Here is a 25,394-nt window from a genome sequence, read left to right on the forward strand (position 1 = left end):
GGGGGAGATGCGGGAGGGGACCCTGGGGCCTGGGGCCGCAAAAGCCTACCTGCCCTCCCCCTACTTTATCTATTACACGAATAAACGCAGAGGAGGGGGAGGGGAAGCTTTATTTATAGAAATGACAATAGGGAGCCAGGCGAGGCCCCCCAGAAGCAAGGTTCAAGTCTCTTGCTTTCTTCCTTAAAAAAAAAAAAAAAAAAAAAAAAAAAAAAAAAAAAAAAAGAAGAAGAAAAAGAAGAAGAAGGAAGAAAGAAAAAGACAGAAAGAGAAATAGGAGGCTGCACTCCTCGTTTTCAGCTTTGGCGAAGATGGATCCACGTTTCATCTTTAATCACGCCAGGCCCAGGCCCATCTGTCTTGTTTACTCTGCCGCGGAGAGGACGGGCCTCGGTGGCGACCATTACCTCGACACCCGGCTAACAAATGAGGCCCGGCTCCGACGCCGCCGCCTCTGCTGCCGCTGCTGCTGGAAGACAGCCTGGATTTTCTTTCTTTGTCCCCCATTCCTGACACCCAGCGAAAGCACCCTGTGACTGCCAGATAGCGCAGTGTTTTGGCCACGGTAACACGGCGCACGCACACACACACACACACACACACACACACACACACCCTCCTCCCCCTCGGTGCCCCTCCATGGGCACACTGACTGCTCACCCCCTTCCACCAAGGGGTGGGGTGGGGGGCAGCAGCAGGAAGGGGACACATGGAGGTGGGGGTGGCCTTGGCACCGCAGGACCAGCCAGGGAAATTGAGTCCAACAGAAAAGAGACCCGGAGACCCGAGAGGGCCTTCTTCTGGAAGGTCAAGCCATTCCTGGCAGAATCAGGGGCCAGCTGAGTTCTGGAAGCTGGGCACAACCCTCTGGCCAATTGAGTTGTGCAGCGAGGCCTTCTCTCCTCGGCTGCAAATGAATGTGAGACTAGCACAGAAAATGTGGTGGGGCCTCCCGGTCTGGGAGACATATTGCAGAGACCTCTCCCATAGTTTATCATTGTTTTGCATTAATTATTATTATTATTAATTATTATTATTATTATTATTATTATTATTTTATGTCATGCGCGTCCTGTCTCCTGTTCTCTCTCTGACATTCCAAACCAGGTCCCTTCCTAGTTCTGGGGCTGCCTGAGTCTAGAACCCTTCGTTGGCGTGAAAATTTTGTGTCCTGTACAGAGTGACAGTAGAAATAAATGTTTGGTTTCTTGTGACCAGCACGGCGTGTTTTTGTTGAAACCTTGATGTAAAGATACAGACGAATGCCACCCAGCGTATATTTTAAGCATCTCAGTCCATTCGGCCTCACATTGTATGTGGTTGAGGATTTTTTTTTCGAAGGGTCCAAGGAGAATTTCTATCTCAGAGGACTCCAAATTGTGGTAGCTGGTTTGTTTTCCTTTTGGGGTGGGTGTGTTTTGTTTGGGGCTTTTAATTTTTTCCCTGCAGTCCAAAAATGGATTGAAAGTATTGGGAGGGCCGACTCCAATCCCTAATGGGGGGAAAATGTTTCATTGTAGGACACGAGAGGCTTAAGTATGGCAAAGCCTTTCATATCGTGATTTATTTGTCATAAGCAAATAAAATGCGGTTAAGCTGTCTCTTTCTAGACAGACGGCTCTTTGCTTATTAAGGTTCGGAGGGAGGATTTCTGCGAGGCCGGCTTCTTTCCTCCCGCCTAAGAAGGTATCGTTTTCCTCTGAGGTGTTTAAAGCTTTAATGAGTCTAATTTTTTGCACAGATGTTTCTGGGTGTTTGCAGGTTTTCAGAGTATTTTTATATTACAAAGGAGCTAGCCGGTGCCATAGCTCAAACTCTGACAAGCAAATAGATAATCAAGAAGACAAATGGCCTCTTTTGTGAAGCCCTGCTCCTGTATTAATTTTCATTTTCTTTCTCATAGAAAGTATCGAAAGTACGACTGGGGACCAAATAGCTTTCTGTCTCTGGGGTCCCAGTCACCCCTAGAATGGAGTGGGGGAAGGGGGTGGGGGTGCCGATGACCCTCACAAGCTCTGTCGGGCTTGGGCCGTTTTGGGGCAGCACCCAAGAGATGTGCTTAAGTTCCGAGGGCTCCAGCCTCGGGGTCTCTGGTCTTGTGGTGGCCCAGGATACAGCTACCCGCCTCCAGAAAACTTGGGGCTCGAGAGAGCATATGCAATTAAAAGTCATTTTTCAGTCCCATCTCCCTCCAAAAAATAAACATAGCTGATTCCACCAGCACGTTTTTTACTGTTATTTCTTTTGTATTCCTCCGGTTTGCAGCGCCCAGGAGTTTGAGGCGGGGTAGGGCCCGGGACACACAGGGCTGATGTCCACAGCACGGGAAAGGGCGCTGGAACTGCCCGTTGAAATGCTCCTGGAGGTCTCATTTAAAAAAAAAAAAAAAATTGACAGGACCTGGAGGCGAGCTTTGTTTTGGTCGAATCGCGGTGTGATGTTTAACTGCCAAAGGGATACCGCCCTTAGTGGAGGGGGAAAATAGTCCTTAAAAAGCATATGCCCCCCAGGAATGTCTCTATAGAACCAAATCAAAGCTGCTCCTTGGAAGGTATGAATAGAATAAAAAAAAGATTTCTATGGAGCTTAAAGTTCACAGCCATTCTGTGTAGACAAGAGCTAAGAAAAATGTGAGAATTATACAGAAAACCATTAATCACTTCTTTTCTTTAAATACGTATCCTCTCTCCTTTGTTATTATTCAACAGCAAATCTCCGCAGACCGGCTGTTGGGGGAAAAAAGTGTTAGCTGGCTCTCCCGGATCTGCAAGGGGGAAAAAATTTGGAACCATAAAGTTGAAAACTTTTTTCTCTCAGTTTGGAAGAAGCCCTTCGTCATGAATGGGATCCGCAGAATTCAGGCCAGAGGAGGCGAGAGGCGCAAAGGTAACAAAGCCCCTGCCTGGGCTGCCTTTTTTTTTTTTTTTTTTTTTTTTAATCATTTTATGAGCTCTTTTTACAAAGGAAAGAAGAAAGTCTCTCGCCTCCTTCTTTTCCTTTTTCAACTTTCTTTGCGGTTTTTTTTTTTTTTTTTATGGTGGATGCTTGGTCAGATTTGCTGCCTTTTATGATGACTGATGCTCGGGTCAGAGGGAGAGAGAGGGGCCTCACACCTGGAGAGTGTTTGAACTGCTTGGGACTGAGGTGTCAGGACCCCTGAAAAACCCCAGAGAGGGTGGTTTGTGAGGCAGCTCTCAGAAGTGCTTTTTCGGGTTTCGGAAAATGCAGGCGGGCCTGGGGGGGCTGCCCAGCGTGTGTGCATGTGTGCGTGTGTGGCGATGTGCACATGTGGCCCGTGTGTTCTGTGACTTCGCTTGTCTACACTGGTGGCTTGCGTCCCATATGTCTGTTTACCGGTGAGATGTTGTCACTGCCGCCTCCTGGAAAAAATGGAATGCAGTTCTTGGATGGAGTGCCCCAGGCTTGGAGCAGGGTATAGGTAGATGTCGATTTGTTGTTGTTTTTCCTTTCCTTCTTTTTGTGTCGAGCTTGGGATTCTAGACAAATATTTGCAACTCTGGAGCAGGAAACTGTTCCGTTTACAGGCGACGTTCGTTCGTTGATGCCGGAATCTTCCTTTTCAACTCTGCCCCCCTCTTCTTCCTGGAGGCTCAGTGTTCAATTTGGTTTCCTTTTGCTCTCTTGTTTTGGGGTCTCTGTTCCCCCTTCTGGGGCCCTGCTTCTGAGGGTGAGGTAGCCAGTGGGCTGTGCCCGAATGTGCTGGCTCTTTTACCCTGGGGCTCACTAAGGGTTTGGAGGCAGGAGGCTGGCAGGAGAGAGAGTTCATGGAGAGGCCACGTTTTCTAGGCGATTAGCTCAGTATTAGAACCACAAAATGACCTCGGAAGCCCCTTGACCTCTCTGAGACTGGACAGTGGGCTGGCTCCTGCCTCCTGCCCAGGAGGAAAAGTCCTACCTCTGCAGGGAGGGGTACTTTGAGCTGTTGTCGTGGCCCCACCTTCGTCATCTCCCTCTAGCCCCCAACCCCTTCTTTGCTAACTGGGAATTTCTGGATTGTTTTTCTATTACTGTCCCCTGGGGAGAAAAGGAGTGAAAATTTTAGCCCTGGGGTGCAGTTGGGGGAAGGGAGTAGGGTGCTGATCTGGATCTCTGTGTAGGACTCCTTCCCTAGGCCGGGTTCTAACCACCGCCCCCCCCCCCATGTCCAGTTCATCTGTTTCCTGTTTCGCTTGGAGGGAGCGGAGGGAAGAGAGACAAAGGGAGACGATATGACAGGTCCACAGGGCTTCAGAGGGCTTAGGGGACAAGCCCCTGGGTTCTAAAGAGAGGGAAGGCCCCCCCACTAACAGTCCCTTGGAGGTTACTGTCTCTCAAGGTCTGATATCCAAATTCACAGCTTCTTAACCCATTTTTCTGAAGTTCCTTTGTTTAGAAGACTATTCCTGCAACCACTTGTGCCCCCTTCCCCTAATCCCCAGTCTCACCCCAGCTTCTCACACAGCCCATGGATACCTTCCCACCAAGGGAGCAGGAGAGTTGGGAGAAGGGTCAGTACAGGCTGTTCTGACCATTTCCAAGGACAGTTCTGCCACATCAACCAGAGTTTTAGCAACTTTGAATTTTAAGAGATGCGTGGAGAATTTGCTAACATGGAGCCTTTCCAATTCTGTTTTCTACTTGATGTGTCTGAAAATCCATACCAGCAACCAATTTTTTTTTTTTTTAAAGAGGAGATAGAGACAAAGAGACACAGAGAGAGAGGGTGAGAGAGAGACACGGACAGACTGAGACTCCAGCTGGGAAGAGAGGAAATGTTCCTTCACTTAAAACCAGGAGACACAGAACCTTACTGGGATGTGTGTGGGATGTTGGTTTGTATTTTGTAAATCGTCTCAATCGTCTCCTGTCACTTGGGGACTCAGTCTCAGGCAAGAACTAACTGGCGTTGGTTGGTATCATCTCCTTTGTCCCTGAGTGGCATGATAAATGCAGGGGCTGGAGGCCTGGGGCAGGAGAGGAAGTGGGTAGAAAGGTGAGCTGGGCTGCTCCTGGATTGGAAATGTTTGAGGTTCATGGGAGATGTGCACCCATTACTCATAAGGGCAGATAACCAATTGTGGGCCTTCTTATAGTCCCAGGTGGCAAAGATCTAGTCACCTGGGACTTTATGAAGCTGCTCTCTGCAGAGTGAGGGGTCCATCAAAGGGAAGGAGAGGGGAAACAATGGAAGGGAAAGTTGGGGTTCATTCAAGGGTTTCAGCCCCATAGGCCAGAGCTTCCAGATTTCCCTTTTCCCTCACTTCCAGACCCCAGTCTTTTCAGGGGCTGGGCAGTCTCCCCAGCTAGACAGACTCACCTTCACCTTCTACAATTCTGGTGGCCACCCCATCCTCATCTTTGGCCTCTCGTCCCTCCAGGCCCCTGGGCCCTCTGGATTCACCCTCCTCCTTGCACTTACTGGGGCAGAGGGGCTCCTCAGTCCTGCCAGAGCCCGGGGAGGCCACCCCAGCGCCCGTGGTGGGTCTCCCTGGGAAGAGTGGCCGGCTGGGGAGGGGAGTCTGCTTGGAAAACGGAGTTGGGAAGTTTCCCAGCGTGAGCTGAGCGCTGACGGATTTGTGATCAGCCATAAAACCGGCGCGTTCAGATTCGTAAATCAATCTTGCCTCTCTCGCAGAATGAACGTTCGCTTTATCGGCAGCAAGAAAGCGCTCAGCGCGCGCTCAGGCGCTTGTTTATTTGAACACGGACATTCCCAGGATCCGAAAAGAGTGTGGGCATTTTAACAGAACCTGCCCAGCGTGTCTTCGTGTCATTTTGCGGTTTCTTTTCCTTGTCCTTAAGGACAATTTCTCAGGTTTCAGAGCTTGCTGTCTTCCCCTTCTCCTGCATATTGCTTCCAATTTCTCTCTCGCTCGTTCGCTCTTTCTCTCTCTCTCTCCTTTTTTTCTTTCAGACTTTAGTGGACTGTTTTCCTATAGGGGACCGTTTTTAACGCATTTGTGGCCAGGACCTTGCAAGGAGTTGCCCTGGCTAGAACCAGGCGCAGGGCCCAGATCGGGAGCCGGCTGAATTCAATCCCAGTCTGTGTTTTGTATCGGGACAATCAAAGCCGACCACCCCCCTACAGAGTCTGGGCCCCGCCGGCGCCCCACCCGTGCGTCGTCGGGAGCGGGATTCCGAGGAGGCGGCCAGGGCCAAGCTGCCGCCACAGCTGGAATTTACGGGGGCCGCCGAGTGCGAGTGCCGGGTGGCTGTTTCTTTGCGGGTGGTTAAGGCATCTGGGTCCTCAGCCTCTTCCCCCTTGAGTTGTTTTTGGGTCAGACCTCTCCAAACAAACCAGTGGTGGCCCGCGGCCCCTGCTCCCCTACCCTAAGCCGCATTGATTCTCTCTCGTGTCTGCTCCAGCCGGCGCGGCGAAGGCCAGGCTGCCCCAGTTGCTGCCGAAGATAAGACTGGGAATGTGCGGACAGGGGCTCCTGCAGGAATGTCTTTTCTGCTCCCCTTTGCGCCCCCACCCCACGCGATGGCCCAGGACTCCGATTCTGGTTGCTACTGGTCTGCTCATTCTGGGGCCAAGCTGTAAGTGAAGGTTTGGGGGATTTGGGTTTTTGTTTTTGTTTTTGTTTTGTTTACATCGGAGATGAAGGACTGTGTGTCCGCTTCCCCCTCCAGGCCTAGGGAATGGATTTCCCCTATCATCCCTGTGTTTAACCCTTTAATATGCGACCCCCCTCCTCTTTGCCCATTGATCGGTCTCCATTGTCTGCTGATTGGGAGCTCAGGGTACTGACACCTGGGGAATAGGGACCCTGGGGCTGCCAGACTGACTTCAAAGCCTCGTCTTTCTTCCCTTTCCTTCCCCTCTAGTTCAAATCTTAAGCCGTCTTCCCTGGTGTGTCAGGGGCGGAGGGGGTCACCGAGATGGTGTGTGACATAGGTAGACAGAGCCTGAGTGCCCACTTCTTTTGTGTAGAAACCCTAGTCTGAGTCTTTGTGTCTAGAACATATTCTCAGTTGGTCAGTAGAATTTGATTCCTCGTGGTGGTAGTAACAGAAGGGCGGGGGGGAAGTCCCCCTTGCGGGTATTCTCAGCTCTGGGAGCTCCAGAGTCATCTCTTCATCCTGTCCCCTCTCTGCCCCTTCAAAATGTACCACCAAAGATCAGAAAGAGCATTAAAGCCAGAAGCCCCATTCTTCATGCCTATGTACCGCGGACTTGTGGGGAGTGCTTCTTTTGAAGCTGGTCCCTGTAGAAATTTTGTTGCTTTTTTAGGAGAGGGGGAGTGGGTCCCACTAAAATAAATATCCTAGGAGTGAGGGAGAGAATGGAGTTGGGGGGAATCCTAATCTTAAAGGACGCAGAGAGAAGAGCTGGAAGCTGAGAAATCCAGAGGCTTGGAGCAGGGCTCTGCGCCCACCCCACCCCCACCCCCCAGACGCCCCTGCAGACTATTTCTGCACCTCCACGAACTAAGCAGAAGCAGGAGGAGAAGGGAGAGAGGAGAGGTGGGCTGTAGGTAAGTGTGTGTCTGGGCGGGGGGGGGGGTGTGGGGGGAGGTTAGGGAGCCGTAGGTAGAGTAGGTATAGATGTGAATGTGGGAGACAAGAACTTGCTACTCTTCCATTGGTGGGTTGGGGGGAACCTATTTTGCAGGAAAATTTCTCCTCCTGAAGGGGAAGGTCATAGTGGTCCTTTGAGTCTGAAATCGAAAGACCCCCTTCCCCCTCCTGGTCACGTGATTCATTAAATAATTAATGCCGAGGTTGCAGAATAGATATGTATTCGTCAGGAAAATCGCAGGCTCGGTCTCCCTGTTTCTGACGTGCAATTCAACTGTCCTTTGAAAAACAAGCCTGTACCCCGAGAAAAAAAAAAGAGAGAGGGGGAGAGAGAGGGAGAGAGAGAGAAAAAGAGAGGGAGGCAGCAATAAAACAGCCCCGCAGCCGGAGCCACACCGCGGGCTGGGGTATTGTAAGTAGAAGGGATTTCTCACTACCTACCGCGTCTTATATGTCCATGTAAATTTATTGTTTGTTATTAATGTTATTGTCGTAAAATGTGACAAATAGCCATCTTCATTTCCTGCCATTTCTCTTCACACGGTGCTCTGTGTGTTTATACCCATTGAGGCATTGCATAGAGAATTTAGGAATATTCCTCTTCTCTCTCTCTGTCTCTCTCTCTCTCTCTCTCTCTCTCTCTCCCTCTCTCTCTCCTCCAACCTTTTTCTTGATTTATAGCAATGTGGATGTCAGCTTCTCGGCCGGCATGCCAGCCATTGTGTGTGTGTGTGTGTGTGTGTGTGTGAGCGCGTGTGCGCGCGCGCGTCTGTGTGTGTTTGTGAGCGAGTTGTGTTGTTTATGGCCATGTCTTCGATAAATCATTTCTCACGGAAAATGATGTGGAAGCTGGGCCATTTCTGCGGCCGGGAGAGACTGGCTCTCGGAGCTACTCCTCCCTCTCTGCTCTGCTCCCAGGAGTTGGTTATTTCAGACGATTTACAGTAATATATCAGCAGTTAATATGAAAGCTCTATAGCTGGAGGTCTTAAATTACAGCATCTGTGATTATCAATTAAGGCAAGATTTGTATAAATTTGGTAAACCAGAAATGCCTCATTGGCATATAAACCCAGTCAAAGACCACGACCTAATATAAAAATTATATTTGCAAGCCTGATAGAGCCAGCATTCCTGAAGCAGCAGACAGAGCCTCATTTTTCAGTGGTTCCCCTCCAGGAGTTTGGCTGCTCTGTCTGCAGCCCAGGGTAAAGGACCCAACTCTGAAGGCAGAAGGAGCCTGGGGGCAAGAGAAGTGCAGGTGGAGGAAGAAATTACTGGAGTTGAAGGCAAAGGTTTTTGTAATCGATGGGGAGCAAATTGAAGCCCTCTGCAATTGGAAGGGGCTAGAAGGCTTCGGTTATGGTACTGAAGCATCATCTATAGGGTTGATGTGTGTGGCACGGTGTGGAGGGTGAAGAAGGAGCTACCCACATTGGGGGAGATGGGGTGGGGGTCAGAGGGTGAAGGGCAGGGAGAGAAGCTGAAAGCCTTGGCTGCTTACCCTCCTGGCTAACAAAACTAGGAAATGAATTCACACCCCAGTAGCCTTCCTTCGACCTCCAGAAACAAAGAAAGTTTCCTCAGCAGTGAGGGACTATGTGTGTTTGGGGCTAACGCAAAGAGAAGTTCTCCAAGTTTTTCTAGAAAAGGAATGTTCCGGGAATCAGGTGGTCCCAGAAAGTTGGTGAGTGTTCCAGAACACGGTGTGTGTTCCCCTCCCTAAGCCCCCATCCAAAGAGGGAGCAAATGGGGTGCATATTGGGAGGAGGAGAGCTGGTAACTTTCCCCTCGGGTTTTATGTGGGGGGGGGAGTGGTCAGTCCCTTCCCGTTAGGGAAGAGCCCGATGGGTCCAGAGCAAAACCAGAAATAGCTTCTGGGGATGTTCTACACTGCGCCCCAAAGTTGTGATGGGTGAGGAGCAGAGGGCCAGAACCTTTGCCAAGTCCGATCGGGGCTGCTGGCTTTTCCTTTTCTGGCTGGAGCCTGGCCAAGTGACTTTATAGCCACGATTATCTGTGATATTTAACTCTGCCTGCTAGTGTAAACCTTCGAGCAAAAAAATTAGAGTGACGCCGCGCCCAGGTGTTAATTATTCATGGCATCAACCTCGTGGAGTGTCGGCTTAGGCCCCAGTCTTGGGGCATCCAGGAACTCGCTCCCATGCTCTGCTTCAAGTGGCACGGAGCCCCATCCTTGTTAATAGACAGATTTGTGGGTGCGTGGTGGGAGTCTGGGTTGAAAAGGGTTTAGGGTAAAAGAGATCAAGACCCTAGGCTGGGATGGGTGGGGGTGTTATCTGGTCTGGATAAAAGGAGCTGGGGAGAATCTGGATTCAGGGGTAGCTGTTGACAGGACTGGAGATTGTGGGGGAGGAGGGAAGGGCTGGGGGGAGGCAGACTTGAGGGACAGAGGCTCTGACCCTTCAGGCCCTCTCTCTTTCAGTGTTGGAGAATCCCACACATACATGCTCGCTCTCGATGTGGAGAGGGTGAGTTCACCCCCCAGATCAGTGTTCCAGAATTTAGGCCAAAGTCTCGGAATCCCTGAGAAGGGAGAAGGATTACCTCTTCCTTGGAGAGGAGGAGGGACATGAGGAAGAAGGAAGAGGGTAGAATTGTGTTTTGTTAGCTTCTGAATTCAGCCTGTTTTGGAGGATGGGGAATAAAAGGGGAAGGCTGAAGGATTTGCTCCTTGGGACAGGTCACAGCTTGGGCGGTGGGGGGTGGTAGGTGAGCTGGGAGCCAGTCCTACAGGCTTCTACCCTGGGTTACCAACCATCCTTCCTTCTCTGTCCCTCTTCCCTCTGCTGCTTTTGCCTTTGACGTGGATGTCTGATCCCCCTCTTATCTTCTCCATTCTCTCAGCGCCCCCCTTCAGGTCTTTGTCTCTTCTGGCCCTGGGGATACCCCCCACCCCGCCCCTTCCCATTCCCCAACTCACACTCAAGAGTCTTCCCCCAGGAGACAAAAGCGGGGAGATCATCCCTCTCCACCATTATGTTATCTTTTAGTTGCTGGCTCCTTGTTGAATCTCTCCATGTGAGGCCTGATGCCCAGGCATATAGGCCTACCCCCAAATCCGTAAGTTTGCGATGACTTTGTTGTTGTTGTTTAAATACACACACACACACACACCCTTGGTTTATTTAGCCACAAAGCATCCTGCCTCTTATCAGTTCTGTGTGTGTGCGTGCACGTGCATGCGCGCGCGCGCACACACACACACACACCACCCCATTTGCTTTTGTGCTGTTCAGGGGATGGAGTAGAACGTATTTGGTGGCAGGGGCTTTCGGAAAGCTGCTGGCTGTTTCCATCTTCTTTCCCAACTCTGCTGGTGTCCACTTTCTCTAGTAATTATAGTGTGTACCCCCCTGCCTGTAAGAAGCTGGGCTTGCCAATGTTTTAGCCATCAGAGGAACTGAATAAAAAGATGAGAAGAGAGAGGATGAAAGGAAAAGAGAGGGCCCCAGAGAGAGAAGAAGCAGTAAGATCCCTTTCTGAGGGGGGGAAGTTGAGGCAGAGCCCAAGGAGGGGAGGACAGGGAGAGACAAAGGCCAGTCAGAGGGGCAGAGAGGCTGTCCTGGGATAAGGAGCTCCACAACTTGCATGGGTACACACACACACACACACACACACACACACACACACACACACAGAGTTAAGTGACAAGGAGGGAACTGGGAAGGGAGCCACTCACTTTGCCCCCTTCTCTGTCAAAGAGAATGTCTCTGTGATGGAAGGATGTGTTACCCCTACAGATGAAAGGGCCCTCAGGCCAAGGGCCACGTTGGCCCCAAGGAGAGGGGCAGCCTAGGAAGCGAGCCCAGAAGTGAATTTCTGGAGCTACGAAGTCTTTCCCGGGACTCAGTTCAAACTCCCTGAAGATAGAGAGGCAGAGTATGAGAAGACAAAGAGGCCGTGAGAAAGGGAGAGACGGGAGAGATGGTTATTAGAAAGGGTGCGGAGAGACAGAGACATGGAGAAAGAGCCCAACCCTTTGGGGAGGGCAGCCACAGGGAGAGGGGAGGGCTGCAGGGGTCTGGAAGCTCCTCCAGACTCGGTGCTTTCTTTACAGGCAGCTGCCCAAAGCTGGGGCCGTCCCAGAAGCAACTGCCTCTCGAGTAGGCCCTTGGGGGTGCTAAATCAGGTCTGAGGCAGCTGGGGCAGGAACTGAAGTGTCAGGGAATGGCCGAGACTACCTTAGCACTTTTCCACGGCTCCTGCCAGTAACTTAATGGCTGGAATCTCCCAAAACAGAATTCCACCGCCGGGGGGGTGGGGGGTGGCGGGCGGTGGATTTGGGTCAGGCTCTCACACCTGGGCCCTGGAACCCTTCCTCGGCCTCTCTTCCCCCTGGCGGGTTTGGTCCCTCCTTTCCCCCTGTAGGGACGCGGAGAAGAAGTTGATCTGCCAGCCGCCCAAGAACTCTCCCTTTCACCTCCAATCCACATCTCCTCCCTGGAACCCCCAGCCTGAACCGACGGACGCTGCCCTCACTGATCTCCTCCCTCCCCCATCTTTCAGGAAAGAAAAGGAAAAAGGGGAAGCAAGCTCCTACCAGCCTAAGCAGCTTTAGAAAACTCCAGGGAACCTGGAAAATGCAAAGCCTCTCGCGCCTCTCTCTCGCACCAGTCCCTTCACCCCCTCGCCACCGCTCTCTCTCCCCACTGCGCACCCCCACCCCCATCCTCCCGTCCCGTCCTGCCCAGAACTCCCTGCCTTCCCCTCCCTTCTCCGCTGGGCCGGACATATGGAACCCATTTCGCTGGTGACATTGAAGAGCCGCCCGTGCGCCCGCCTTCCGCCATGGCGCCCCCGGCGCTCCCCGCGCCTCGCCGTGCCCCCTGTCACTCGCGGCTCCTCTCGCCTGGCAGCTCGGCCGGCTCTCGCGGCCCCGACCGGGCTCGGTGCCAGGCGCGCGCGGCCGCCCGCGGCCCCCACGCGGGCCCTCGCCGAGGGGACGCTCCGGGCTCCTCCGGCCCCGGGGGGCCCCCCTCCCCGGCAGCGCCCCGAGAGCGCAGCCTCCGCGCGCGCCTCGCCGCCCCGCCGCCCCGAAGGCCGAACAAAGCCGGGGGCGGGGGCGGGGAGGGGGCGAGCGCTTCCGGGCCTCTCCCCGCGCCGCCGGCCGCTCCGGGGGCCGCCGGGGTCTGCACCAGCGCGATGCGGCCGGCTGCGGCCGGGGCGCCCCAGCCGGGGCCGAGGGACCCGGGCCTGGCAGTCGGCTCCCGCGCGTCCGCTGCTCCCGGCCGCCCGCGGCCTGCGCCCTAGCGGGAGTCCGCCCAGGTAAGTGGGGGTGCGCAGCCCCGCGGCCCAGCGCGGGGAGTGTGGGGCGGGGGGAGGTCCGGCTAAGGGTGTGCGTGTGGGGCGGCCGAGACCCCAGCTCCTAGGTCTCTCTCCTGGGTCGGGAAAGAGGCTGGATCCGAATCGTGGCAGACAAAGATGTGAGCACCTTAAAGAGGCGGGTGGGTGGGTGCTGAGGGCGTAGAGGGACCCGGGTGTGCAGGGCAATGTGGAGGAATGTGGGGCTGTTCGCCGCCCCGCCGCGGGTGTGTGGACGGGAGCCGGATTAGGGGATGTGGGGGGGGGGGGTGCTCTCCGGCTTAGGAAGGGAGTGTTGCAGGCTGGGGAGGGTTTTCCAGGGGAGCCGGAAGCTGAGGGTTGTGGAGGAAATGTGGCGGCATCTCCTAGAGTTGGGGGGACAGCTGGGCCCTGCTCCCACAGTCCAGCTGCCATCCTGGTGAGCCTTTTAGCACCTGGCGGGTTATTTGAAGCCGAAACTACAAGGGGTTGCGGTGAGGCCGGGTGTTAAACTGAGAAGGTAGGAGAGGGGGTGATTTATGGCTTCAGAGAAGCTATGTTTACTCCGGGACTGCTCTGGAAACCAAAAACCAAACAGAGCAGAGGCGGGAGGAGCCCCTCTCCTTGTAGTGGGAGACGATGCCAGGCTCACTGGCTGGGATTTATTTTCCCAGATGTGGGGAGATGGTGGGAACCGTCCCTTTGCAGGCGCAGGATGCGGTGGGTCTGTGTGATGCAGAAGGAGAGTGTGCAAGCGTGCACACGTGGAGGTGTGTTTGTGTATTGTGTGAGAGCGTCCGCACACTGGGGCACACGTGCGCTCGGGCTGGGGTCTGTGGGGGTACAGCATCGCCTTGGGAGTGGGCACACAGGGAGCTGGGAGGGAGGCTCCGTGTTCTCTGGTCCTGGTACTCTGTGATGTGATAGCTCTTTCCGCGCTTTGCTGCCCCGTCCTCTCACCGTGCTCCCCCCACCCCTGCCCCCTGCCCCGTGCTTTCTTTCCTCCCACAGCCACATGCAGCACAGTCCACTTGGCCTGGTCCCTGGCCCCTCTGTGCCATCTGCCCACGCTGCCTGATCTTCCCTTTGAACCTTTAACTTTGCTATGGGAGACTAAGGAATTAGTGAACATGGCTGCGTGGAGAGGGGGGAGGGGAGCGGGAGAGAAGAAAAAGGCCTGGGGTGGTAGCCGAGATCGGTGCTTGGACACTGGGCCTTGGCAGGCTTGAGTTCACCATTACTTCTCCAATTCTCCCGAAGCCTCTGCTTGGGAAGGGACAAGTGAGCACAAAATGGAACAGAGGAAGGGAGCCATGCAGGATGCTGGGGGGTGGGGAGAGAAATATTTTGACCCCAGATAGTTATGTCCTCAGGCCAACTGGTGGCTCTTGCATTTCTTTCTAGAAGCCTGGCTTTGCCTGGAAATTGTTTTGCATTAAATTTTCTCAGCCGCAGAATTATCTTTCCTCGCCTCCAGCTAAACTTGCATTTTTCCACCAGACACTTGGGCCCCGCACCAATGAAATCTGAGAGGAAGCGGCTGGGCCCTAAGTGGCCGTAATTTAATTGATTTTATCATAAATCATCAACTTGATGAAGAACCCGAGGTTTCAGTGAAGTAAATTGATATTAATGGGAGTTTCTTGAAATGCAAACTCCGCTGCATTGTTGGGGCATCTCGAGCTGGGGAGGTGGATTTCATGTGTCCCAAGAGCAGAGAGCCTGGACCTGGAACCCGTGTTAGGGGGTTAGGGGCATTAGGGGGTCGGGAAAGCAAGCTGGGAGGGGTGCTGCCAGAGGGCCTGTTTCTGTGAGGGAGCGAGGCAAAGAATGGAACTTTCTTGGGGAGGGAGCAGAATCTGACTCTGAACCCTGCTGGTCATCTTGGGAATGCTGGTCTCCAACTGGTGGGGGCAGGGGGGGGCATTTGGGGAGGCTGGTAGTTGTGTGGGCAGAGTTGGGGGTCGGGTGAGAAAGCCAGGCTGGTACAATGGGTGCATTGACTCCTGGTTAAAAATTGCCAGGTCAAAGCCTTCCCCTTCTAATTATACAAATTAATTATTTACTGCTCAGGTTGCTGTCCAAAAATAGCACTTTTGATTTGGTGATGAAGGTAGACAACCACCCCCCCTCCACGCACAACACACACACACAGAAAAGCGGTTAAAACGGTGCATGAGCCTCTGTGGGGGCAAGGACAACCAGGAGTGGGGTGGGGGCTGGGCAGTGGGGGTGTCCCATTTAAATCCCAAGAAGAAATATTCTGCTTTTGCCAGAGATGGTGCCCATTATTGTCTGAACTCAGTTTACTACTGCGCAATAATGGTCATTCGCTTTCATGTTAGCGCACAGAGAACCACAAGCTGTCAGTCCAAAAAAGGACCTTAGAGATCATTTAAACCCAATCCCTCCCCTCCACACATGTTCTCTAACTTTATAGAGGGGACACTGAGGCCCCAGGAGTTCACTCCTTCAGAGCACATAGCCAATCTAGAATGCCTAGAAGCCTAGCCTCCCAACTGCTACGCCTATGCCAAATTTTTAGACAAACCACTTCCTGGCTCTGAGCCTCAGTGTCCCTGTCTGTAACAGTAGCAGGGGTAGGACAGGACAGTGTCTGAGTTCTCCCTAGGTGTAACCTTGGGTAACTCTCTAGTGCTTGGGGTCCTGAGAGCATCTGGGTATAGAAGTTACTGCACACGCTTATTTGCAATATACAGGGAGTTTGTATTCACCCAGAGCAGTGGATAGTTACTCTGACTGGCTCTAGGAAATCTATTAGAATCTGGACCATTCTTCCTCTTGAAGGTGTCTTTATTCTCAGCAGAGAAGCCCAGGCTGAGAGCAATAGAAACAGAAGGCAGTGGAGAGGGGCTGGCTAGCTGGGTTGGACTGGGATTGGCATTTGGGGGTGAGGGGCTAAGGAAGAGGAGGGTTCCCCTCACAGAGCAAGGCATTTTCCTTGACAGGCACCGGGCTGAGGCTGGAGCTGTTCAAATTTCAGCTTTTGAAATTCTTCCTACTCCAGCCCAAAGACTGAAGTATGGTTTCAGAATTTAGATTCTGTAATGGTAGGCCACTGTCTGTCCCCCAGCCTCACTCTGACCCCAGGGCCTTTGAGCCCTCTCTTTTTGGGAGACACACACAGGGTGCCACAGCACTGTATCAGGTCTTCTCCCCGGGGCAGCCAAGACAGGAGGCTTATGAGGTGGATGAGCCCCTGCCCTATTCTTTTTTTTTTTTTTAATTTTTAAAATGTTTTTATTTATTTTTGAGACAGAGAGAGACAGAGCATGAGCAGGGGAGGGGCAGAGAGAGAGGGAGACACAGAATCTGAAGCAGGCTCCAGGCCCTGAGCTGTCAGCACAGAGCCTGACACGTGGGGCTCGAACTCACGGACTGGACTGTGAGATCATGACCTGAGCTGAAGTCAGACGCTCAGTCGGATGCTCAACTGACTGAGCCACCCAGGCGCTCCACCCCCTGCCTTATTCTTGCTCTTGTCTTCATCTCTTTTCCCAACTGAAAGTAGATAATATTCAAAAGAGGAGAGGGCTTCTCAGAAGTTGCATAGTTGTGAGAGGGAGATTTCTTATAGGGTCAGGGATATGGGAGGCCAGCAGGGGACCAGAGGTTTCCAGACTGCCTTGGGAAGTGTGGCCAGGTACATGAGTTCTGATGGAGGAGTGAGAAGAGATGGGCAGAACTCTTTGGGGTTCTGGAAATCAGAAGCTCTGTTTTGAGAGGTGGGGGGCGGGGACTCAAAGGGCTGGCAGGTCCAGACTCTGGCCCTATCCTATTCTGACTCGGGGGGTTTATATTTGGAGGCAATTGGGAAGGCCTTCCGCTGATTGGTCATTAATCCGGTGAGTTATTGTCTGCTAAACAGAGGTCACAGGGAGAGAGACATCCAATCTGTCAGGAGAGACCTGCGCAGTCGCTGGCAGCAGGCTGGGCCCCTGTCCTCTCTTGCCTGCCTCTCCCTCCCTTCCCCAGCAGCCCACCTCCTCCCCAAGCTGTCCAAGATTCGCCCTTCTCCCTCTTGCCTTCTCCGGGCTGCCCACCTTTGTCTCGACACCCGCCAGCGTGGGGGGTTGCCAGGCCGGGACTGAGCTTCCAGATGCGGCGGGGGACCCCGGATTCAGAACGGGTTCTTGAGCCCCCAGGGCGCCCGCCTGCCCCGGACTCCAGCCTCGGCCCCGCGGCACCTCCATCGGCTCCGTATGGTCAGCGCATTCAGGCGGCCTCCGTGGTCACCGGGACACTTTGCGAACCCACGTGGCTGCCCCCCCCTTTTTTTTCCTGCTTCCCCCTCGCGCCCCTACACTTTCGGGGCAGAGAGAACAGAGCTTGCCTTTTTCTTCTCCGACCGTACTCCGTCTTCTTTCGATCCAAGGCTTCCGCTGAGCCGGGTCTACACTGGCCTCCGCGGAGGCACCGAATCTTCTCCTGCCCCGTTTCCCCTTTGTTTCCTCCCGCAAGGGCATCTTAGAGAGGTGGGGGTTGGGAATCCACAAACCAAGAGCCATCTTCATTAGCAATTTAATTTTACAACCGCCAGCTTTGAAATCTTTATTAATATTCAAGAAGAGATGGACATTCGGGTGTGTGTGTGTGTGTGTGTGTGTGTGTGTGTGTGAACTTCACACGAGTCCGCAGCGGCCACAAAGTTGGGACAGTGAAGCTGGAAGAGTGTGGGACCCGGAGCCCAGACAGGACCAGAAAGAAACAGATCTCGAATCGCTTGGCTCCCCCGCTCCCAGGTCCCCCGCTTCTCAGTGAGCCGGGGGTTGGTTGAGCTGGGGGCCAGATCCTTGGTCACCCCAAAGCTGAAACCAGAAATCGATTTTAAAGGAGCCAGCCATTTTGTCCTTATTGAGAGGAGAATTTTCGTTTGCTCTTTAATGGGTTTTATTGGGAGGGGGGAGAGAAAGAGACATGATCCCTCTAAGGTCTGGGAGGGTGGGCGCCAGGAATGGCTTAAAGAGGTTTAAAGTGCTCCTTGTCCCCTGATATTGAGTAGGGATTAGGAATGGAGGAGGGGAGTGCTGTAGGGAGTGGAAGAGGAAACTATGCCCATGAAGGGGGCTCTTCTTTCTAATATTTACCTTTATTATTAATTTCTGCCTTTGTTAGATTATCATAAAATCTGTCCTCATCTTTTCTCGAGTTTTCCTTTTCAATTTCTCTCTCACACACGCACAAGGTAAGTTGCCCAAGTTTCCCTTCTTGGGTCCAGGAAGAAACTGGTCACTCCTCTCTCTGGTCTGCCCCTAAATCACCACTGTGTTGTCAGGAGTGAGAAACTCCTCTCCCCTGTCTTTTTCTAGACTCTGGTCTTCCCTCACACCCCTCTGATGTCTCCTACTCCGAGTCCCCTGGCCCAGCTCCTCACTGCCCTGCCTTTGCCCACCCAGTGGAATGGGTGCCGGCCAGGCTGCCTCTTTACCATCAGCCTCCCATCTCCCAGCCCCGATCAGATCAGGGGCAACCGGCCCGCCAGAAATCTCCAAGAAAGGAAGGAAAAAGGCAAGAAAGAAACCAAACTGGGATCTAATTGCCTCCCAAGCATTTCAAATGGACTTTGTTCTCCAGGTTTAATAAGAAGCCCCCACTCCATCTCTTACCGCATTTGGGGGGTGCGTGTCTTCTGAAAGTTTTCTCCAGGTTAGCTTTCTCCAGCCCCAGTCCTCTTTCTCGCCCCCATCCCACCGTGCCCCAGCTCCTTGTGCCACCAGAAGGGACCACAATGAGTTGAGGAGGCTCTGGGAGGGGAGGGGTCCGCTACTGTCTGGGGAAAGCATCGCAGCCCCAGTCTCACAGGCCCGCCTTGGGCTGGGTGCCCTCTAGGCTCTCTTTTATTCCTTGAGGCAAAGCTGTGCAGCCCCATAGCCACCAGGCTCTCCTCTTCTTTCAATTTTGCAATGACCTTCTCTAGCCAGTGGTAGCAACAGCTAGGAGAGCTGGAGGGTCTGAGGTCCATTTTCGACTTTTAATTTGGGGGAGTCAGAGAAAAGACCCAAAGGTGCTGGTTCCCTTAAGCCTCTGGAAGCCTTCCTGGGCTGAGTCCCCAACCCACCAGGCCCAAAGCTACATAGGTACCAACACTGTAGGCCCCTAACCAGGGTCTAGAAATCTCAGGACAGGCTCTGTGCAGCCACGTACACAGGCAGCCCTAATGGCTCTCTTTGAGGGGCCTGGCTTGAGCCGCAGCATCGGCTCTGGCTTGAGCATTTTCTTTTCTTGGTACTACTGATAAACAGAAAAATGGCCCCCACCCTTCATCCTCATGCACACCCTCCCCCCTTCCTTCAGCCACCAGCTCTCTAGGCAGGTGGTAGTAGGGTCCTTGGGGCATCACAGTGGGAGGTTCTGCATGTGGCTCCTGTTGCTGGAGGGCAGGGAGGCCATGGGTCCCATCCACCCCCGTTCAGCAAGGCCCCCCAAAACTGGCTGCTCCAGCCCATGAAAACTGACTTAGCAGGCCCGGAAGAGGTAGGAGCTGGAGGAGGCCCTGGGAGAATAGGACCCTTTCTCAGCCCAAAACAGAGCTTGTAAGTGGGGAGCAATAGGGTGTGAGGGGAGCTTTGCCAGACACAGCCACCCTCTCCCGGAGGGGGACAATAGCTGGAACCATCTCTCACCTTTGTTCTCCCAGTCCCATCTCCTCTGGTGCGTCCAGATGGGAGAAGGCAAAAGCCAAGCATTCTAACCAGGAGGTCACAAGGTAGTGGCTGGCTCTGTCTACTCCAAGTTAAGAGAACAAGTTTTCCAAGCTGCCTTTGTAGAAACGAGAGACTCTCTGCGTTCTATTTCATCCCCTAAGTCCCGACTCAGCAGTTAGGCAGAGTTGCAAACACTCCTGCTTTGGGAAATGTCCTGGTCTTCTTTTTTGTCTCTTTCCTCCAGCGGGAATGGCTCTCCCCACCCCCGCCCCAAATCTGCAGACACCTACATTCTTGGCTCTTGTCTCCCTCCTACAGGCCTCCTTGCCTTTTCCTGCCCTTCTCAAACACACCCTAAGAAAAGTTTAGCTTTTGTAGTCTTCCTCATTTGTGCCAAGAGTCATAAATCTTGCAGAGCTAAGAGAAACAAACAGGTTTGTTCGGAACAATACTAATAACCACCCTTCTCTTCTGCCAGCGCATTTAAGATGAAGCCATTTTGGTAGTTCTTCTCACCTTCTCAGAAGTACAAATGTCCTTATCACCTCTTAGCCCCTTCTGCCTATCCCGAGGTGAGAATCTTAACAGAAACTTCTCTGTTAAGTTCTTACAGCCTCTCTATTGCCAGCCGTGTCTGGAGCTCGAGCTAAACAGAGTCCCCCTTTTGTCACCCTCTCCTCAACCCCCCTCCTGCTGCAAGATGGTCTGGATTTTTAAAATAATCACTCACCGCTTGTTGTCTGTTCTCAAAAAAGGGGGGGTGTTTTTTAAAAAACGTCTGGCTGTCCCCCCTACCGGTTGGAAACTGGGCCTGGAGACTTGCAGGGAGAGAAGAGGAGTAGGGAGGGTGTGGGGGAAGAGAAGAGACAGACTGGGAGACTCAGAGTGGGGGGGGGGTGGGGAAAGCCAGGGTGAGAGGGCGGGAGACCCAGCCACCAGTCCCAGAGGAGTGAAACTACTTTAAAAAAAAAAAAAAAAAAAAAGCCTTGGTGTTGCCATTGCCAATGAATGCAGAGAGGCACCCGGCACCCCCACCCCCAGACACCTTGGGTGCCTTTGACTAGGCCTCCCCACCTACTTCTCAGTTAGCATAATGGCTTATTAGTGGGGTGCGGGGCGGGAGGGGGGGGAGCTGTGAACTCCACCAGCTTTCCCTTGCCTGTGCTCTCCTCTTCTTCCCCCGCCAAAATCTCAATTTAAAAATTTACCTGTTCTTTAAACAAACAAACAAACAAACAAACAAACAAACAAGCATCTCTGCCTTCTTTCCTTTCTCACTTTTTTTTCCGGGGGGGGGGGCGTTAAAAAATTTCCCCCGCCCCCATCACCACCACCACCTTCCCTCCTTATCTGGCATCTAAGCTTACTAAAGGGGGAGTGGTGGGGGGTGTGTGTGAGCTTGTGTGTGTGTGTGAGTGTGTGTGTGAGTGTGTGTGTGTGTGTGTGTGTGTGTGTGTGGTTTTTTTTTTTTTTTTTTTTTTTTTCCCTGTGCAAAAGCAGAGGCCATTGTTACGGAGAGTAGGGCGTACCAGTCTTGTAGGGCAACCACACTGTGGCGGCTTGGCCAAGCCGGAGCCCGGAGCTGGATTCTCAGCGAGCTGAGCCGCTCCAGCACCTTTCGGTCTTCTTCTATTTTTTTCCCCCGCTCCCCCACCCCCCCTCCCTCCTGCGCACCCCCGCTCCTAAGCCGAGTGAATTGAAGCGGACGCCGCGCGGCTCCACCGGCCGCTCTGCCCCTCGGGCTCCCCAGCCGGGGTGGCTACTGGGGGGGGGGGGCGACGCAGCTTTAAACAGTGGTCTTTTTTTCCTTTGCCTTCAAGGAGGGGAGATTTCTCGCCTGCCGCTCGCGCTGGGGCTCGATGTGAATATATATTATGTCTGCCTGTTCTCCCCTCGTCGGTGGCTAAGGTAAGCTGGACTGAAATAGGCTATCAGTTTGTGAATGGCGGAGAGTATGTCTCAATGATTTATGGCCCATATGACTCCAATCTCGGTTCAAGAAGAGTTCACAAGCTTTAAGCTTCCTTCCACGCAGCGACTCTCCTCTCCTCTCCTCTCTCTCTCTCTCTCCCTCTCTCTCTCTCCCTCCCCCTCCCTCCCTCCCTCCCTCCCTCTCTCTCTCTCTCTCTCTCTCCCTCTCTCCCTCTCCCTTCTTGCTTCTCTCCTTTTCTCCTCTTTTTTCTTTCAGCAGCCAGAGCCAGAGCTGAATTTCCCCCCGGCTGCTAAGAAGAGCCTAAGCTTTCTCTCCTTTCCTTTCTTGTTCTTTTATTTTTCTTCCTTCCACTAATTTTTTTTTTTTTTAAGTCCTGGAAGGTGGCCTATCCCCTCTCTCCGGGCTTCCCCAGCTATTGTTACTGTCCTCGGCTCTTTTCAGGGGTGTGCCTGGACAGGTGGGGTTCTTGGGGTGGCTCACCGCCCTCCTCCAACGAGACCCTGGGGGGAAGCCGGGAGCCACCGTCTCCCTCCCTCCCTCTCTCCCGAGAAGCCATATGGAGCCTGGATTTTTCCAACATGGAGGCAAGGGAAATAGACATGTTTGGCTTGGTAGAGCTGCTCCCCACCCCCTCTTCTCCTGGATCCCCAGATCTCAGATCCCCTCAGCACCTTCACCTCTTCTCACTGTCCCACCAGCCAGGCCTCTGCGCCCTCCGGTCGATCCGGGCCTGGCAAAGTCCCAGAGCGGAGTTGCTAAGGCGCCTTTTAATTCGGTTACCTCCAGCGCCCAAACTTGCTGCCCTCCGCCCGGTGTGCTTGGAACCTGCCGCCGCTAGCCGTTGAGGCGTCCTGAACGCTTTCTCTTCGCCTCCTTGGGCCAGCATAGCTAGTCACCAGCCACCGCGGCAGCAGTGGCCGAGACAGCCCGGAGGCGGCAGCCAGGGGCTAGCTCCGTCCACAAACCTCCCGGCCCTTTCTCGCCGCCAGCGGAGTCTCCATTCTTTCCTGTTACGTCTCTGGCTTCTCCGCTTCCCACACTCGCCTGGCCTCTGTCCTGCGATGGTTTGCAGGTTTATTGCAGGGGGAACGACAGGAATTTCGGCCCCAGGCGTCTAGTCAGATTATTGCTTTATCATCATCATCACCATCATCATCATCATCATCATCATCATTACTGCTGTAACAATCATTTAGACTAAATAAAGCCAGGGCCCAGCCAGCCAACCCCTTCCAACGTTTTTATTTCATTCTCTTCTCTATTAATAACAAACTCAACTGATGCCTGTTAATTAATTCCCCCTTCATCCAGGGCTGCTCTGAAGCTAATTTTGGTTAAATCATCAGAGGCTAATGGTAATAATAATAAAGGGATTGGGTCAGCCTGGTCAATTGAACTCCAGTTCTCCTCCCTGGAAGGACCTGCTGTTTGCAGACCCATGTGTATTTCCCAGAAACAAATTCTTCCCAGAAACCAATCGGAACTCAGGGCTCCCCGGCTCCCTTTTGAATGTGTATCTGTGCCATTAAGAAGGGGATTTATGTGTGGGAGGGACTTCTTCACCTGCACTCCTTTTATTTTATTTGCCTATTTTTAGTTTTCTTTGGGGTTGAACAGCTGGGCTGAATGAGATTTAAGTAGTCTAAACTCACATGTCAGAAGAGAGGGTCACTCTGGAGGTTTTATGAAATGTGATGATGAGAAATTGGGGAAGACAGGGAGGAAAAAAAATGCAGTCAGAACTTTTAGAAGAAATATACAAAATCCTATGACAGCACAAACCTTTATTTTTTTTTCTGCACAGTTTTAGGCGTCTGCATTAAAATAATGATTTTTTTTTTTTGCCTCAGAAAACTTCAGTAAACAAGGTACCCTGTTTCCAACCCAGAGAATAATATTGTTCTAATTGCTCTGTGGACTTTTTTTCCTTTGGGAGAAGATGTCCTCAGTTAGGAAGTACTTTTGCGTCTCTTGGTAGTAAAGTACAGCAGTTATCCAGTTTTTCTCTCTTCTTTTCTTCTTTTGGGGAAATCAAAGGACACAGACTGTCAAGGAAAGGGTGGGAAAAAATTAGGTCTGATGAAAAAAATGGAGCGGGGAGAGACCTGGGCCAAATGGTCACTGCACCAATCCGTCTGGCCAGGGAAATAGAAACAATCCTGCTCCATTTGGGGGCCCCATGGGGGCCGCTAGCTGCTAGCTGCTGGGTCCCAGACTTGGCTGAGCAAAGACTCAGACTGGAGGTGGTGGTTCCTCCAGGGCCAGGGAGGAGGCACGGTTCTGCTGGCTCTGGAGGTTAAACATGTTCAGGAAGTTTCTAGGTCAGGCTGTTGTTGTCTTCTTCGTGAGGCGGGTAGGGAAAGAGAGGATCCCTCGCAGGAGAAGGTTCCCTGCTCAACTTGCTTCCCCTTCCTGTCTCTTTTGGAGATCCTTGGGGTTTTTTTCTCCAGGCTAGACTCTGCTTGGGTGACAGACCTAGATGGACCTGGAGGGAGGCAAAGACAGCAGGCAGGAGGCCTCTCAGCTCACAGGAGGGTGTTGATGATGTTTTTATTTTGGAGTCTCCTAGTCCCCCCCCCCCTCCTTGAGCCACCCTATCCCAGAGTTAGTAGGGGGAGATAGGGAGAGGGAGGAGGAGAGGTCAGGGACTAGCTTGCAAGCAGGAAAGAAGCAATGGCCTTCCAGTAGTAAGATTGTATACCTAGGCAGTCCCCGAAGGAGTAGAATCCTTATTTTTGAAGTGGAAAAAAAATTTTTTTTTTTTTTAATTAAAGCACTGAAATAAGAAAACTCCATTTCAAGTCAGGAAAGTGGCCTCAGCATCTGCTTTGAAGATGTTGGGGTTGGGGAGAAGAAAAAACCCTATTGATGTCAGTTCCCTTTTCAGCTCCTAAGATGGATTCGAGCCCCAGTCCTCTTCTCCCCCTTGTGTCTCTTCTCTCACCCCACAGGTCAGCAGCTCCCAACGGACTCGGGAGGAGGGGGGCAGAAAGGGGAGGGGGGGGTCCGGCGCCTCACGTGACCCCCGCGGGTGCCAATGTCCGGTCGTGAGGGTATCAGGCTCTTGCAAGTTGCCACCCACTGCCCGGGCCTCGCCCAGCGATGCAGAAAGCCACCTACTACGACAACGCCGCGGCAGCACTCTTCGGAGGCTACTCCTCGTACCCTGGCAGCAATGGCTTCGGCTACGAAGGTCCCCCCCAACCCCCCTTTCAGGCCGCCACGCACCTGGAGGGCGACTACCAGCGCTCGGCGTGCTCCTTGCAGTCCCTGGGCAACGCCGCCCCGCATGCCAAGAGCAAGGAGCTCAACGGCAGCTGCATGAGGCCCGGCCTGGCCCCCGAGCCCCTGCCCGCCCCGCCCGGCTCACCCCCGCCCAGCGCCGCACCTACCAGTACCACTAGCAACAGCAATAATGGGGGCGGGCCCAGCAAAACCGGCACCCCCAAGTGCGTTCCTGGCTCCAACTCCACCCTCACCAAACAGATATTCCCCTGGATGAAAGAGTCAAGGCAAACGTCCAAGCTGAAAAACAGCTCCCCCGGCACAGGTACCAGCTCTCTGCCTTCCTCGTCGTCAGCTTTTGTCCAGGCCAGGAATGTCACTGTTATTCTAGCACCCAGCCCCTAGGCGCCCAGGCGGCGGCCGGGGAACAATATCAGGTGGCGGCCCTGCAGCGGCGCTTTTCCCGTAGCCCCCACCACCTGATGACCCCTGACCCCGCCAACACCCTCTCCCTCCAGCCACCCTTCACCTGAGCTGCCGAGAGCTCCAGAAGGCCAGGCGCTCGGACTCAGTCCTTTGCAAGGCCGCAGAGCCACGAGACGCTGCCAGTAGACGCAGAGTCGTCAACGATTGATTATTATTAAGTATGATTACTGTGGGTATTAATCACAATCGCTCGGGCCGCCCGGGGTCCCGGCCTCCAGGCAAGGCAGCCTCTTCGAGCCACACTTCCGCGCCCTGCCCCC

General features: G+C 53.2%; 1 protein-coding gene across 4 annotated transcripts in view; it reads left to right on the plus strand.

Annotated features, from left to right (window-relative positions):
• Positions 1-25,394, plus strand: part of HOXB3 (homeobox B3) — a 26,675-nt gene continuing 1,281 nt past the window's right edge. Inside the window, exons 1-4 of one of the 4 annotated variants that reach the window (XM_042915428.1) lie at positions 1-565; positions 2,709-2,886; positions 21,311-21,398; positions 24,375-24,973. In XM_042915428.1, coding sequence (XP_042771362.1) covers positions 24,526-24,973 — 448 coding nt within the window. In that variant the 5' untranslated portion in view covers positions 1-565; positions 2,709-2,886; positions 21,311-21,398; positions 24,375-24,525. The other 3 variants (XM_042915429.1, XR_006196424.1, XR_006196425.1) reach the window with 3 other exon arrangements.

The sequence above is a fragment of the Panthera leo genome, chromosome E1, assembly GCF_018350215.1.
Source record: "Panthera leo isolate Ple1 chromosome E1, P.leo_Ple1_pat1.1, whole genome shotgun sequence".
Classification (NCBI taxonomy): domain Eukaryota; kingdom Metazoa; phylum Chordata; class Mammalia; order Carnivora; family Felidae; genus Panthera; species Panthera leo.